At 54.7% G+C, this 15525-nt stretch overlaps 1 protein-coding gene across 4 annotated transcripts in view; it reads left to right on the top strand.

Annotated features, from left to right (window-relative positions):
• The window catches only part of Jade1 (jade family PHD finger 1), a 48251-nt gene extending 33093 nt beyond the window's left edge, over positions 1–15158 (top strand). For 3 of the 4 annotated variants that reach the window (XM_042670486.1, XM_042670484.1, XM_042670485.1), the window contains exons 9-11: positions 4503–5009; positions 8913–9030; positions 11759–15158. In XM_042670486.1, the coding sequence (XP_042526420.1) occupies positions 4503–5009; positions 8913–9030; positions 11759–12663 (1530 nt within the window). In that variant the 3' untranslated portion in view covers positions 12664–15158. Of the gene's footprint in view, positions 1–4502; positions 6096–8912; positions 9031–11758 lie in introns of those variants that run through there. The other variant, XM_042670487.1, reaches the window with a different exon arrangement.
• Positions 15159–15525: the final 367 nt, after the last annotated feature.

Genomic DNA, 15525 nt, shown 5'->3' with positions numbered 1-15525 from the left:
CTGTGCTTCCATCTGTCTGTCTGTCTTTCTGCAGCTGGGGGGCTGTGCTTCCATCTGTCTGTCTGTCTTTCTCTAGCTGGGGGGCTGTGCTTCCATCTGTCTGTCTGTCTGCAGCTGGGGGGCTGTGCTTCCATCTGTCTGTTGTCTGTCTGTCTGCAGCTGGGTGGCTGTGTTTCCATCTGTCTGTCTGTCTGCGGCTGGGGGGCTGTGCTTCCATCTGTCTGTTGTCTGTCTGTCTGTCTGCAGCTGGGTGGCTGTGCTTCCATCTGTCTGTCTGTCTGCAGCTGGGGGGCTGTGCTTCCATCTGTCTGTCTGTCTGTCTGTCTGTCTTTCTGCAGCTGGGGGGCTGTGCTTCCATCTGTCTGTCTGTCTGCAGCTGGAGGGCTGTGCTTCCATCTGTCTGTTGTCTGTCTGTCTGTCTGCAGCTGGAGGGCTGTGCTTCCATCTGTCTGTTGTCTGTCTGTCTGTCTGCGGCTGTGGGGCTGTGCTTCCATCTGTCTGTTGTCTGTCTGTCTGCAGCTAGGTGGCTGTGCTTCCGTCTGTCTGTCTGTGGCTGGGGGCTGTGCTTCCATCTGTCTGTCTGTCTGTCTGCAGCTGGAGGGCTGTGCTTCCATCTGTCTGTCTGTCTGCACGTCTGCGGCTGGGTGGCTGTGCTTTCATCTGTCTGTCTGTCTGCAGCTGGAGGGCTGTGCTTCCATCTGTCTGTCTGCAACTGGATGGCTGTGCTTCCATCTGTCTGTCTGTCTGTCTGCAGCTGGAGGGCTGTGCTTCCATCTGTCTGTCTGTGGCTGGGTGGCTGTGCTTCCATCTGTCTGTCTGTCTGTCTGCAGCTGGAGGGCTGTGCTTCCATCTGTCTGTCTGTCTGCGGCTGGGTGGCTGTGCTTCCATCTGTCTGTCTGTCTGCAGCTGGAGGGCTGTGCTTCCATCTGTCTGTCTGTCTGCAGCTGGGTGGCTGTGCTTCCATCTGTCTGTCTGCGGCTGGGTGGCTGTGCTTCCGTCTGTCTGTGGCTGGGGGCTGTGCTTCCATTTTTCTGTCTGTCTGCAGCTGGGTGGCTGTGCTTCCATCTGTCTGTCTGTCTTTCTGCGGCTGGGGGGCTGTGCTTCCATCTGTCTGTCTTTCTGCAGCTGGGGGCTGTGCTTCCATCTGTCTGTCTGTCTGTCTGTCTGCAGCTGGGTGGCTGTGCTTCCATCTGTCTGTCTGTCTGTCTGCAGCTGGGGGGCTATGCATCCATCTGTCTGTCTGTCTGTCTGCAGCTGGGGGGCTGTGCTTCCATCTGTCTGTCTGTCTGTCTGCACGTCTGCGGCTGGGTGGCTGTGCTTCCATCTGTCTGTCTGTCTGTCTGTCTGCAGCTGGGGGGCTGTGCTTCCATTTGTCTGTCTGTCTGTCTGCAGCTGGGTGGCTGTGCTTCCATTTGTCTGTCTGTCTGTCTGCAGCTGGGTGGCTGTGCTTCCATCTGTCTGTCTGCCTTTCTGCGGCTGGGGGGCTGTGCTTCCATCTGTCTGTCTGTCTGTCTGCAGCTGGGGGGCTATGCATCCGTCTGTCTGTCTGTCTGCAGCTGGGGGGCTGTGCTTCCGGAAATCTGTCTGTCTGTCTGCACGTCTGCGGCTGGGGGGCTGTGCTTCCATCTGTCTGTCTGTCTGTCTGCAGCTGGGGGGGGGCTGTGCTTCCATCTGTCTGCTGAACAGGAAAGCCCAGGGGCCACTAGCGCAGGGCTGCTGCAGCTCCTTTCTCTTGATGGTTAGCACACTTGCATTAGTGCAGCTCAAAGCCAGGCACAGATGGGCTCCGGCTAGCGCCAGCTTCCATTCCTGTGGCTGCAGCTGTGCTGAGCGGGACCTGGCCAGGTGTGTCAGTGTTGTGTGCTGAGCGGGGCCTGGCCAGGTGTGTCAGTGTTGTGTGCTGAGCGGGGCCTGGCCAGGTGTGTCAGTGTTGTGTGCTGAGCGGGGCCTGGCCAGGTGTGTCAGTGTTGTGTGCTGAGCGGGGCCTGGCCGGGTGTGTCAGTGTTGTGTGCTGAGCGGGGCCTGGCCGGGTGTGTCAGTGTTGTGTGCTGAGCGGGGCCTGGCCGGGTGTGTCAGTGTTGTGTGCTGAGCGGGGCCTGGCCAGGTGAGTGTGTTCTGCCACTGATGTTGCCTCACCCGCTTGAAGCTGTTGTTAGTTGTGGGTTGCACAGCAGGTATTTCTCCAGGTTCTCTGGGCTGAGTGCTAAAAGCAGAATGAAGGGCTAGGTTTTCAGTGTCTCTGACACTGAAGGATAGGGGCAGACAGTGTCCCGTGTCCCATGGCTCTGGGTTTGGGGTGCCGAGTGGGCTCCCTCTCTGCAGCCTTCCCGGGCTAGGTGCTTGTGCTCACCCGGGTTGGGTCGGCCTCCTCCTGAGGCCGAGGGGCACGGGAGCCGAGTCACCTCACGCTGGCTGGGCAGGGCTGCTGCACTGGGGCACCTGGCAGCCCCGCCCAGGCAGAGGGGTGGCGCTAGGCGCACAGCTCCCTGAGCCCGGGCTGACTCCTGGCTGGCTCCCCGTGGCAGGCGGGTGGTGGGCGGGTGCCGTCTTTGCCCTGGCCTCCCTGGCCCCAGTGCCCCGCCTCCTCCTCACCCCTGGGGCTGTGTCCTCTACCTCTCCCTCCCCCCATGCCACTCTCTCTCTCTCTCTCTCTCTCTCTCTCTCTCTCTCTCTCTCTCTCTCTCTCTCTCTCTCGCTGCCGCTCTTACCTCTCTGCCTCTCCCTTCTGAGCAGTCTCTACACTAACATGTACTGTATAAAGCGTCCTTCCACACAATGTACTTCTGATCAACTTCACTCCATTACTTTCCCATTCTCCCCCCTTTTCAACACACTTAGGCTGGGATGTTGTTTTTGTGGTGAGGATGGGTTTCTTTGAGCCCTGCCACCCTTTCCCTGTGAGGGAAGGAATGTTTGCCATCCTCAGCCACGGTCCCTGGGGCTACCCGTGTTCGTGGCCCGTGAGGACCCCTGGCTGGCACATACCTGTCCGTAGAAGATGCTTGAGGTTTGTCATAAAACCCAAAGCCAAAATGTACGAAGTACAAGGTGATGTGGAGCATGTTGAGCCCCCGGCCGGCCGTCAGCTCCGGGTGTGAAGGCGGCCAGGTGGGCGTGACGATCCTCAGGGCCATCTGGAAAAACGCCGGTCTGGAGACGTGGCTCAAGTGCAGAGTGCTAGCTGAGCGAGCAAGCTGAGCAGGCATGAGGTCCTGCCTGAACTCAGGGCCTGGGCGCTGTCCCTCAGCTCTTCAGCTCAGGAATCAAACCCAGGGCCTCAGGCATGCAAGGCAAGCACTCTACCACTGAGCCACCTCCCAGCCCCTGGTCCTCAGTTTATACTTGAGTTGTTTCAAGCTACTGGTGGTTTTTGTGGTTAGGAAGCCTCCACATGCGAGTTCCCTTTTCTCCAGGTTCTGCTTCACTGAAAGCCTGCCAGGGTTCACTTTGCTGCCACTGTGCATGTGCATGCATGGGTGCCGGAGTGTGATGGTGTGACATGCGTGCACATGCGTGGTGTCAGGTGTGATGTAGTATGTAATGTGTGACATGCGCATGCATGGTGCCAGGTGTGACGTAGCATGTGATGGTGTGATGTGCGTGCACATGTGTGGTGTCAGGCGTGACGTAGCATGTGATGGTGTGACGTGCGTGCACATGTGTGGTGTCAGGCGTGACATAGCATGTGATGTGTGACGTGCACATGCGTGGTGCCAGGCGTGACGTAGCATGTGATGTGTGACGTGCACATGTGTGGTGTCAGGTGTGACGTAGCATGTGATGGTGTGATGTGTGATGTGCACATGCGTGGTGTCAGGTGTGATGTAGCATGTGATGGTGTGACGTGCGTGCACATGCGTGGTGCCAGGTGTGACGTAGCATGTGATGTGTGACGTGCACATGTGTGGTGTCAGGTGTGACGTAGCATGTGATGGTGTGACGTGCGTGCACATGCGTGGTGCCAGGTGTGACGTAGCATGTGATGTGTGACGTGCACATGTGTGGTGTCAGGTGTGACGTAGCATGTGATGGTGTGATGTGCGTGCACATGCGTGGTGTCAGGTGTGACGTAGCATGTGATGTGCACATGTGTGGTGTCAGGCGTGACGTAGCATGTGATGTGTGACGTGCACATGTGTGGTGTCAGGTGTGACGTAGCATGTGATGTGCACATGTGTGGTGCCAGGTGTGACGTAGCATGTGATGTGCACATGTGTGGTGTCAGGCGTGACGTAGCATGTGATGTGTGACGTGCACATGCGTGGTGTCAGGTGTGATGTAGCATGTGATGTGCACATGTGTGGTGTCAGGCGTGACGTAGCATGTGATGTGTGACGTGCGCATGCGTGGTGTCAGGCGTGACGTAGCATGTGATGTGTGACGTGCACATGTGTGGTGTCAGGTATGACATGCGTGTGGGGTGCCCCGGGGTGTGGCTGTGTGTACGTGCGTGCCTTTGCTGTGGTCGCTCGGTAAGTCTCTCCTCTGCACGCTCTCTGCAGTGCTCGGTGAAGAACTGCCGCACAGCCTTCCACGTCACCTGCGCCTTTGACCGCGGCCTGGACATGAAGACCATCCTGGCAGACAACGATGAAGTCAAGTTCAAGTCCTACTGCCCGAAGCACAGCTCGCACCGGAAGCCCGAGGAGAGCCTTGGGGCGGGGCCCGCGGAGAACGGGGCTCCCCGGAGCCCCCTGGAGGCCCTCACCGGCCCTGGGCAGCAGCGTGACGAAGCCCACCGCACCAGCGTCCGCAAGCAGAAGCTGCAGCAGCTGGAGGACGAGTTCTACACCTTCGTCAACCTGCTGGACGTGGCCAGGGCCCTGAGGCTGCCGGAGGCGGTGGTGGATTTCCTGTACCAGTACTGGAAGCTGAAGAGGAAGGTCAATTTCAACAAGCCCCTCATCACCCCAAAGAAAGACGAGGAGGACAATCTGGCCAAGCGCGAGCAGGACGTCTTGTTTAGGAGGCTGCAGCTGTTCACGCACCTGCGGCAGGACCTGGAGCGGGTAATGATCGACTCCGACACCCTGTAGTGACCTAGCGACGAGGATGCAGAGGCCGGGCTCGCCAGAGCAAGAGGTGATAGCCAGTCCTCATGGTGACCTGTGCGCACCACGCACCAGGTCCTGCGGTCTAGTGCGGTGGCGGGCGGCCACTCCCTGCGCTGGTGCGCTGCCGCCGCCGCCGCTCTGGCGGGCTTCTCTGTGATTCTTAGACACTCTCCCTTCACCTTTACTGTTGGCAAGATCAGAGGGCGTTCCTTTCTTTACCCTCTTTTTCCAGAGGGGACTGAACCCCAGGAAAATGACCAAGGGTTGACTCAGAATGTTTACAGACTAACTTTGACAACTAGGACGGGTTTCACTTGTGAGTGGGGGGCAGGAGTAGGGGATGACTTGTGCAGCCGGGGAGAGGCCTGCAAGGGGCACCAGGCTCCGCTCCCCGCCTCGGCCCCAGCACCACTGTGAGCGGAGCAGGCTGAGGGCGCCGACCTGTGTGCATGTTTGTGAGGACACTCCTGACAGGCTGCCGTGTCCTCACAGAGGCTGCATTCTTGCTGTGTATGCACGGTGTGTGTATATACACATGGTGTGTGGCGTGAGTACAGTGTGTGTTCAGTGTGTACGTACAGTATGTATGCAGCGTGTGTCTACTGTGTATACACTACGCAGTATACACGTGTGGGTATAGCGTGTGTACAATGTTTATACACCATGTGTATGCAGTATGCATGTGTACTGTGTATACACTGTGTATATGTGCATGCATATGATGCGTGCATGTGGTGCACCGTGCATATGTGCGCATGTACAGTGCATATACACTGTGCATGCAGCATATGTGCGTGTGTACAATGCATGCAGGTGTGTGTACAGTTCATATATACACCGTGTGTATACAGTATGCATGTGTGTATGATGTGTGTATGGTGTGCGTGCCGTGTATGTATGTAGTGTGTGTGCATGCATAATGTACACACCGCGTTGCATTATGCATCCGTGAGCAGTGGCACACGCCATGTGTATGCAGTATGTGTGTGCATATGATGTGTATGGTGTGTGTGTAGTGTGTATGCAGTATGTGTGTGTGCACAGTATACACTGCAGTAGGTGTGTGTGGTATGTGTACAGTGTATGTATGCCGTGTGTCTGAGTGTACCATGTGTATGCGCCATGCAGTGTGTATGTGTGTGTGGTGTGCACGTTGTGTGTGTGCAGTGTGTATACACTGTGTGTATGCACTATGCATGTGGGATGTGTGCAGTACACGTGCATGTGTGTGGTGTGTGTACACTGCGTACAGGCACGCACTGAGTCTGGTGTTGCGGGTGTGTGACTCCTGGCACAGGCCTTGGTGCTAGCCAGAGGCCTGGCAGTTGTGCTCCACTGTGTGCTGCTGATACTTGTGTGTTCCGCTGCGCAGCTGCAGCCATGGATGCCGGCACTGTGCATGTGTGTGCTGCTTTGTACCCCCGGTTCTCCTGGCCTTCGGGGTCTGCGTGAAACTCCTTCCCACTTGGGCTGGCTCCCTTCCCAGGGTCTCCTCTTTCTGCCTGGGCTCACTGGTTCTAGAAACTCCCCCACGCCACGCCCCCCCCCCCCCCCCCCCCCGGGCTGTCGGCTACCATTAATTCATTAGTGTGGCCAGGATGGCATGGCGTTTTCCGGCCTGGGGCGGACTGAAACAGTGAAGGGCCCCCAAACCCTGGCTTGCTAGTGGGGTGTGCACCCTCCCTGGGAGTCTGCTCAGATGTGGAGATGAGAGGCTGGGCCGCAGGGCAGAGCAGACGAGCTGTCTAGACCTCCCAGAACCTGGCTGGCCTGGAGATGGGTCCACAGTGCTGCCACCCCTGGCCCCTAGGCCTCTGTCCTGCAGAGACCCCAGGGTGAGGCCCCCTGGTGGTGAGGCCAGGGAAGACCCCTTCGCAGGCCCGTGGCTCCTGTGATGCCCGGGGCTGAGGCCGGCCCGGCAGTGCGGCCCGGCCCAGCTCGGCTCGGGGAGGGAGGGCAGAAGTCTCGTGTTTGAGCTGTGTCTGTCTCAATCACCACAAAATAAAAGTGTAGAAAATGCCTGTGGTGTACTAACTCTTCTCTGTATTTAAGAACATGCACTCACAATTAAATTCTGAACTATTTTTGGAGTCACTGCTGCTTTCTAAGTAGAATGCCTATGATGTATGAAACAGGGAATAAATCAGGATTTGTGTGTGCGTGTGTGTGGTATTACTTGTATTTGTCTTATTAAAAAAATCAGATGTTAGGGGATTCAGCATCGGTTGCTTACGGTACTGGAAGTTGCGCTTTCCTGAAATTTGCCATCGTGCTGTGATAGCAGCGGCTCTAAAAAGTTGAACTCTGCCCCAGAGAGGGCAGTGCTCGTTGTAATTATGAACAGCACGCATGTCAGACCAAGGGCTAATCAGGGCAGCGGTGACAGTGAGAACTAACTGTGAGGCAGGGGACTTGTCTCAGTCCTTGGAGTTCTGCCCACATGGCTCAGGGCATGGCCCTTCTTCCCAGCACAGACACAACTCCGTAAGATAGGAACGGATCTGCGTGGTAGTGAACACATTGAGCCCCACGGCCGCCTTCCTGCCTGGAGCGCCCCTTAAGGCCCTTTTGAAAAGACACAGTGAATGGCTCAGAGAGTGATGTTTGGCCAGGGGTTCAGAAGGGCCAGGCAGTCCTGTGCTCGGGTCACATGTGAGGAGCTGGACACCATGGCCTTGAACATGGATGGGTTGGGGTCATGCTGTGACCTGTAGGAACTACCTTCCGGGTAGTTCTTCGGGCAATTCCGGAAAATTCATTAGCAGTGCAGTCAGGTGTTTGCAAACTAGTGCTTCAGGGAGAAGTATGGTCAGGACATGGCGTGGTTTGGGAACGGTGACCTGCTTGAGGCGGGTATGCGGGCGGGTGCCTCGGGAGCGGCCGTAGCCCGCAGTGAAGTACCATAGGGTCAAGCTTCCCATGCGTCTCTCAAGTCCGTCCTGTGGCAAACTCACAGGAGATGCGGCTCTGGCGGGGCCCCTCCTGTCCGCCGCCGCCGGGCTCCTGTCCTGTTCCCCTCCTGGCTTTGGGGTGTGTCTGGGAGCAGGAACTGACCAGGCCCAAAGATAGCAACACCAGCTCCCCTCGCTCCTCTGAGGAGGCGGTGGGGCGGCCGGGACCATGCTCCGTCACCCGTGGGAGAAGCCAGTGCCTGAGTAGTGTGCAGGGGGTCTGCAGAAACGAGAGGAGCGAGCTGGGAGGCCCGCAGTGCGTCCAGGCCGTGGCGCCCCTGTGACCGAAAGAAGGCACAGTGGCCTTTGACCTTTTCCCCCCGGGAGGCAGGAGGGTGGACCCATCGCGGAGATAACTGCGGTCCTGTTCACACGGCGCTGTCATGCTGTGTGCTCTGGGCTCATGAAGATGCAGGAGCCTGGCATCCGCGGCGCTTAGTGGCTGAAGCCTTAGCTTTGGGTTCCGTGTGGCTAGTGATGTGTGGTCCTATCTGGTGACGCGGGGCGCCTGGGCCTTGCTGTGCACACAGCCGCCAGCTGTTTGTCACGCCCCGTGGACAATGGCTCACTTGAACTGTGACAGTTGGGTGGTAGAGGGGGCTGGGCTGGGGGCCTCTTCTTCAGAAAGCACAGTGGTGGCTTCCGAGTCCTCTGAAGGCCGTGGCCGTAGAGCCCAGGGGAGAACCTGCAGGCGGGCGAGGGCAGGAGCAGATCCTGGCGGAGGAGCGCGCCTCTGCGGGCGGCTCGGTGTCAGGGCGGTGCAGCACCAAGGGAAACAACTGGACTTCTTGTTGCCAAAAAGCTAAAGATGGGGTGAAAGGCTAGCCCGAGTTTTCTCGGCTGAAATGAACCCCAAGGCACTGCTGCTGCTGTTGCTCACGTGGAATCTTTTTTTCTCTGCGTTCAGGTGCGGAACCTCACGTACATGGTCACACGCAGGGAAAAGATGAAACGGTCGGTGTGCAGAGTCCAGGAGCAGATATTCAGTCTTTACACTAAGCTCTTGGAGAAAGAAAGAGTTCCAGGTATGCACTGAGTCTTCTTGGCTAAAAGGCAGGGCGGATGTTTGTAAGCCTTAGTACTGTTAAAGGAAAAATGGTCTGTCCTTTTTCTTCCCATAAAAAATTTAAGAAGTACTGATTTTCATCAAGGAAGTCATTGAGACCCCATGTTAAGGGAGTCTCCCACGGGAGGGGGGGGGGTGAGTCCCCTTGTACTGATCAAGCACAAATCTTGTCTTTCCACTCTCCTCTGTGTAGAATGGGGGTACAGCAAGCTTCGTGTTGAAGCTGTCTTGAGACCAGAGTCAGATATTGCAGAGCCTGACTCATATTTAAACATCAGCCCAGCCTTTGGGTTGACCAGTAATACAGGAGACAGCACGGAGTTCTGGGGGCCAAGCAGGAGTGGGGCATCTTGACCCATCTTGGATTCTTTTCATCTGTAGGAAAGGCTTACGCTGTGACCAGCATTCTGCAAGTGCAAGTCCCCAAAAGTAGGGCTGGAAGAGTGTGGAAGTGGTAGGCAGGTCTGGCCTGCCTTCTGAAGAGTTGAGTGTCTCTGCCCTGGACTGAACTAAGTTGGAGCAGTGTCCTTGTTTGCACTTGCGTTAGTCACCGTTGACTTCTACTTTTCTGCATTTGTGCAGTTCTGTTTCTGCATTGAGATTATTATGACAGGCAGAAACAGCAAACACGAATTAACTTTATCCTTGTGAATAGCCTTGGTCGGCTAAACAGGTCGGCTGAGTTTTAATCTTGATATGTGACACCATTTTAACAGCATTGACTTATTGACACTATTTTAGATCTTTCCTGGCCAGGACTAGGTATTTTCCATATGTAGCCTACCCACATCATTAGCTGGACCTTGGAGTTGACTGGCAAAGCTCTTAGGAAGTTGTTCCTCGTAGTGTGTTTAGGAAAGATGTTCAGTTCTGATTCTTCAGCTTCCAGCTCTCCTTTCCCTTATTCCTTCTTGGCTTAGTGTTGCCTGGGCTCCTTCTAGGTTGTGCCTCTGTGGCTCTTGTCCTGTGGAGGTGACTGTGGAGGTGAGCTCCGAGTGTCTCTCAGGGTCTTGTTGTCCTGTGGAGGTGAGCTCCGAGTGTTCCTCAGGGTCTTGTCCTGTGGAGGTGAGCTCCGAGTGTCCCTCAGGGTCTTACTGTCCTGTGGAGGTGAGCTCCGAGTTTTCCTCAGGGTCTTACTGTACTGTGGAGGTGAGCTCCGAGTGTCCCTCAGGGTCTTACTGTCCTGTGGAGGTGAGCTCCGAGTGTTCCTCAGGGTCTTGTTGTCCTGTGGAGGTGACTGTGGAGGTGAGCTCCGAGTGTTCCTCAGGGTCTTGTTATCCTGTGGAGGTGAGCTCCGAGTGTCCCTCTGGGTCTTGATGTCCTGTGGAGGTGAGCTCTGAGTGTTCCTCAGGGTCTTGTCCTGTGGAGGTGAGCTCCGAGTGTCCCTCAGGGTCTTCTTGACCTGTCTGTCAAAGCGAGTACTAAGTGTTCCTCGGAGGTCCCTGTGGACACTGCAGGCAGGATGTTCTGCATTTCAAGGCGAGGGTTTTACTTGTGTGAGCAAGTGGTGTTTCTCCCAAGGCTGCTGTCCTGAGATGGCCGTTGTAGGTGCTGTGGGCAGTGGCTCTCCCCACGCCTTCGTGCACGGCCTGTGGAGCACAGGAGACCCCCAGGGTGGCTCTGCACCTTCCCCACTGGGGACTGTGGTGCCTGAGGTGAGATGCCTTCCCTGTGAGGACCTTCCTGGATAAGGGTGTCAGAGATCTGCAGACGGACACCCTGTTTAAGAATCACTGGTCTCCATTCTGTTTTTCTGTGGTGCCAAGTGTCAGAAATAAGGAAGTATGTACGTTAGGTGTGGCACTGAAGCCGAGCCAGTGGCCTGGCAGATAGGACCACACCGTGTGGTCACCACGGCGCACCTGTCGTGACGGGCACTAGTTGTTGTATAGAGAACTGTTGTGCAGGGGGGTCTGAGCCTTTCTCATAGGAAGGAGCACAGGAGTGCTGTGCTTTGGGTGGCAGGAGGCTCTTGCAGGAAGGAATTCAGGCCCGCCCACTCGCGGGGTGAGGCCGTTCACTGGGGCATGACTCGAGGCAAACAAACACAACATGCAATGACACGTGATGTCGCAAGAAAGGAAGTTCTGCTAGTGTTACGGAATTTAGTTCTCGCTGTGATTCACCTCAGAAGACAGTGTTAAGTCATTCTCAGCTCAGGTGTCAGTGCAGTTGAATCCCACTGATAGATTTTGTACATAGTGATGGTGGCTTTAAGAAACAAAGCACAAAAGATCCCCTCTAACTGTAAAGAACTGTTCAGCACCGCTGTTTGCCTCACACAGTCACACGTACGTGTGAGAGGCACTGGGGGGGACGGGCAGGCTGCCTGGTCCTCCTGCGGGTCTGGGGTGGTGGGGCGGGCAGGCGGGAGGCAGTGAGTGCCTGGCCAGGGGGTGCTGCTGAATCTCAGGGGGTCCTGCTGAATTCAGGGGGTCCTGCTGAACTTTCCTCTGTTTGCAGGAAAGGGTAGTCCTTGAATAGGTAGCTTCACGAAGGACCATATGAATTGTAGCTGGAAGAATCTAGAATACTGAGCATGTATTGATCTGGATTCTCCTAACTAGAAACCAGTTTTTACAGACAGGCTGACCGATTTACACTGGTGGGTCGGAAGTGTGCGTGGAGCGGGTGACACTTAGGTCCAGGATTGCTTTGGACTTGCCTTTGTGCTTGTGTGTTCACAGGTGTGCCTTCTTCCTGTGCATCCTCCTCCTCCCTGGAAAACATGCTTTTGTTTAACAGTCCTGTGGGTCCTGGCACTCCCACCATAGAGGACTTGACGTGGCATTCGGCCTTCTTCAGGAAGCAGATGGGCGCATCCTTGGCCCCGTCGCTGAAGAAGCTCCATAAACGAGACCCGCTGAGACCTGGGAGCATGGGCAAGGCCTCCCTTGGACGGCCGGGCCTGGCCGGGGGGCGGGGCGGGCTGGGGGCCCCAGGCGGCTTTCTGAACTTTGAAAAGACCTTTGCAGATGCACGCTTCCTATCATCAGCACAAGAGAAAAATGGGGTTGCGCCGCCAGACCATGGGAAACGGAGAGACAATCGCTTTCATTGTGACCTCATTAAAGGCGACTTGAAGGACAGGCCTTTGAAACCGAGTCACAAGCCTCTCAGGTCCACAGATTCATCCCAGAGGCACCCGGGCAGCCCCCGCATGGCCACTCTGCCCGGGGCGGGGCAGTGGGCGCCTGGCGCCCGGAGGGAGGGCGTGCCCAGGTGCAATGGCTCCCTGCTCCGAGCCGGCGGTTCCCAGACTGCAGCCCAAGTGCCTACCACACCTGCCAGCCCGGTGAAAAACTGGGGCGGATTCCGGATTCCAAAGAAGGGGGAGCGGCCGCAGCAGGGAGAGGCCCCTGAGGGGCCTGGCCACCAGCACACAGACTGCCCGTACCTCAGCCTGGGCCGGGCACCGGCCAAGGACCGGGCTAAGAGCAAATTAAAATCTGACCACGAGAATGACGGGTACGCCCCAGACGTAGAACTAAGTGACTCTGAGGGCGAAGCATCGGAGAAGAAGTGTCCACAGGCCAGCGGCCCCCTGGGCAGGAGGGCGGACTTCATCCGGAGGAGCATCTTGGCCTCCTGATGGCCGAGGGGGACAGACCCCCCGATTCCCGGGCTACACACACATTTACTTACAATTCAGATTGGGTTTTTTTTTCAGAGTCATTTATAAATCACTGTTGTGAGAAGTTTGTGTTATTAGCAACTTGTTGAGAAAACAGAAGAGTAGACTAACGCAGGACAGCTAAGGTCAGAAGCTGAGTGTTAAGGGTTACAAGAAGGCAAGGCTTCAGTAAGCCTCTGCATACTGTGCTTCTTGCCCTCTGCATTCTTCCAAAGCACAAACTCTGGGTTCCCTGAATGTACAGAATCCTATCTAGTTCTGCAGAATGGACTGACACCCTGTGGAGACCAGGGCGCCACGCACGTACAGCCCTGAGGTGTATTCCTAGGACGGGTCGATTTTACAATCACTCTGGCCCCAAGGCCATTCTTGTTGCGTTGATAGTGTGCAGGCAGCAGCTCTGGGACCCCCCTGCACCCCGCATCAGCAGAGTTGGCAGGAAGGGGCTTCTGGAGGGCTGGGCGTGGGCAGTGCCACAGGGCTTGGGGAGTCAGGGAGCCCGCGCATGGCCCTGAGACAGTTCTCACAGTTCTCTCCTGGCACGGGGTGTCCTTGGCCACGGCCCGCACCTTTGCCTTCTACCCTCCAGTGGTCGTTTGCGGTCACTCACTCCCCAGAGCCAATCACTAGTGCGCGTCAGGGAACCCGGGCCTCCATCACGAATAGGTTCCCTGAGGAAAACAAGAAGTGAGGTTATATTTTAAACCTATAGAAAGGCAATAAGTTGCAATAAGCTCTTACCATTGACCTAGTTATATAGACAAGAGGTTGAAATGCACCCAGGAATAGGTTTTTGGGGTCAGAGTTCTTATTTGTAACTTGGACTTTCTAATTGCAAATGGCAATAACTAGTAAGTTATCAGCAATAATAAGTTTAGCATTAAATTTGAGAACAATGTTGTAGTGCATATGTATTCAGATACTGGGTAGTGTTAAGGTCCTGTTAATTTTCTTTGGAATTCAATGTCGTTGTGAGTCAAACTTACGGGAAGCTTAAGCAGCAATGAGATTTAGAAGTACGGGCGTCGGGAGCCAGCCCAGCGTCCCCCACACTGCCCCACAGTCCGTCAGTGCCAGCGCCTGCCCTCCTGGTTCATTTACATGTCTGTCCTCATTGGCAGAGCGGTTCTGCTGCTTAGGAGTGATGCTCCGAGCACTGTGGTTCACTGTCGAGTCTTCCAGGTGACTGTCAACCGCAAGCTTTGTGAGCTCTGTCTTGCTATGCAAGTTTTACCAGATGATTGGATAGCAGATCTGGCGCATCCCTGTTGTGTGTTTGACATGTTCAAACCAAGTCTTCACTTTTCCAAGTACACTGTAGCTCATTCAGGGGAGGGGAAAGACTGGTTTTTAGACAGACTGCTTTTGAGCCCTGAGGCTCATTTCAAGAGACTGCTGTCCTAAGTAGCTGTTGCTGTAGGCGGCGGAGGGTCTTATCCAAGTTGCACGTTTGCTAGTAGCATAATTTATGGATTTTTTTTGGTAATTTTTGCATACGAGCAAAACCCTTCTGGACAGAGGAGAAGGTTGGACTCCACCGCAGTTGTCTTTTGATGACAGCTCTCGGTGAGAGGAGGGTTGTAGAGGGGTAATCTGTGAAGCCATAGAAAGAAAGTCTAAATTAATGTAGTGTATGGCCTCTCACCACTCAGAGGTACCAGACTCATTTGCACTATTTAGGAATGCTAGTTTTGTGCAAAAAAAAATGCCTTACCTGTTTTCCCCCACATTTAGGTTGAAAAGCTTTCAAATGTTCCAAGTTATGCTGAACCAAAAAACAAAAGAAAAAAACCCACAAAAAAAAAAAAAACAAAACACAGAAATAAAGTCCATACTTTATAGTCCTGCTCTGAAATGCCAGTGGTGTGCGGTCTCCGGACAGTAGGTGGCAGCCTTGTCGCTGGGAACTCTGCAGCAGCCGCCCAGCGACCCACTGCGCCCTATTAGCATTGGAACCGTTGGCTTTTTCTTTTTCCCTTGTGCATCCTGACCAAGAAATACCTTTGATTATGATCAATGTATTATGTCAAAATGTAGGCTAGTTAAGCTTTTGTAAAGTTGCCTGGAGTGTCATTTGTTAGGTTATAAACACAGGACTTAAATGACGGTTTTATGTGTTGTGTACAAATCTAAATTATTTTAAAATGGACAAACTTGTCATTACATTTGTAACCTTGTACAGAGGATTTTTCACTATGTGCCTAGCTTGGTGTCCATTCAACTGAATTGAAAAAAAAAAGAGGTGCATGAAGAGCTACAAATCAGAAATTAAACAAAGTCTATGTAGAGATGACTATTTTATATTACACGGCCCAGTCCTGTATTTATTTCTACCCCCTTTTTGAAAGTATTTATAAAACTAGTTGAGGACAACTGTATTTTTTGTTGAACTATTTAGTAGAATTGTGCCTTTTTGTCTGTATGTGAATAAATGCTGTACATTTTGCAATACAGTCATGTCTTTGGGAATCTGATGTGCTGAGGGCCTCCACCACCCACGGCGGGCCGGGCATGGAAGGGTCCTGCCAGCACTGGCAATTCTTCCGGGATATAGTTCTGGATCTGGAAAGATCCAATGGTTGGAACAACTTAGGCGTTAGAGACAGAAAAACCCGTGATTCTGATCCTACAAAGAAAGAGACGGTCTCAGTGGTGATAGACAGCAGGGACCGCATGCAGAGCCGTGGTGTGGGCACAGATGGCCAGTGTCGACGTGGACACGAGAACAAGATGCCGCGTGAGGGAGGTGGGAAGGCTGCACTCACAAAACGCTTTTCAACTAGTTTTCAAGATGACTCCATGGAGTGTTGCTGTTTGGTC

Source organism: Dipodomys spectabilis, unplaced genomic scaffold (genome assembly GCF_019054845.1).
Source record: "Dipodomys spectabilis isolate Male_0828 unplaced genomic scaffold, ASM1905484v1 ptg000559l, whole genome shotgun sequence".
Taxonomy (NCBI): Eukaryota; Metazoa; Chordata; class Mammalia; order Rodentia; family Heteromyidae; genus Dipodomys; species Dipodomys spectabilis.
This window is presented reverse-complemented; position numbering and strand designations above follow the sequence as displayed.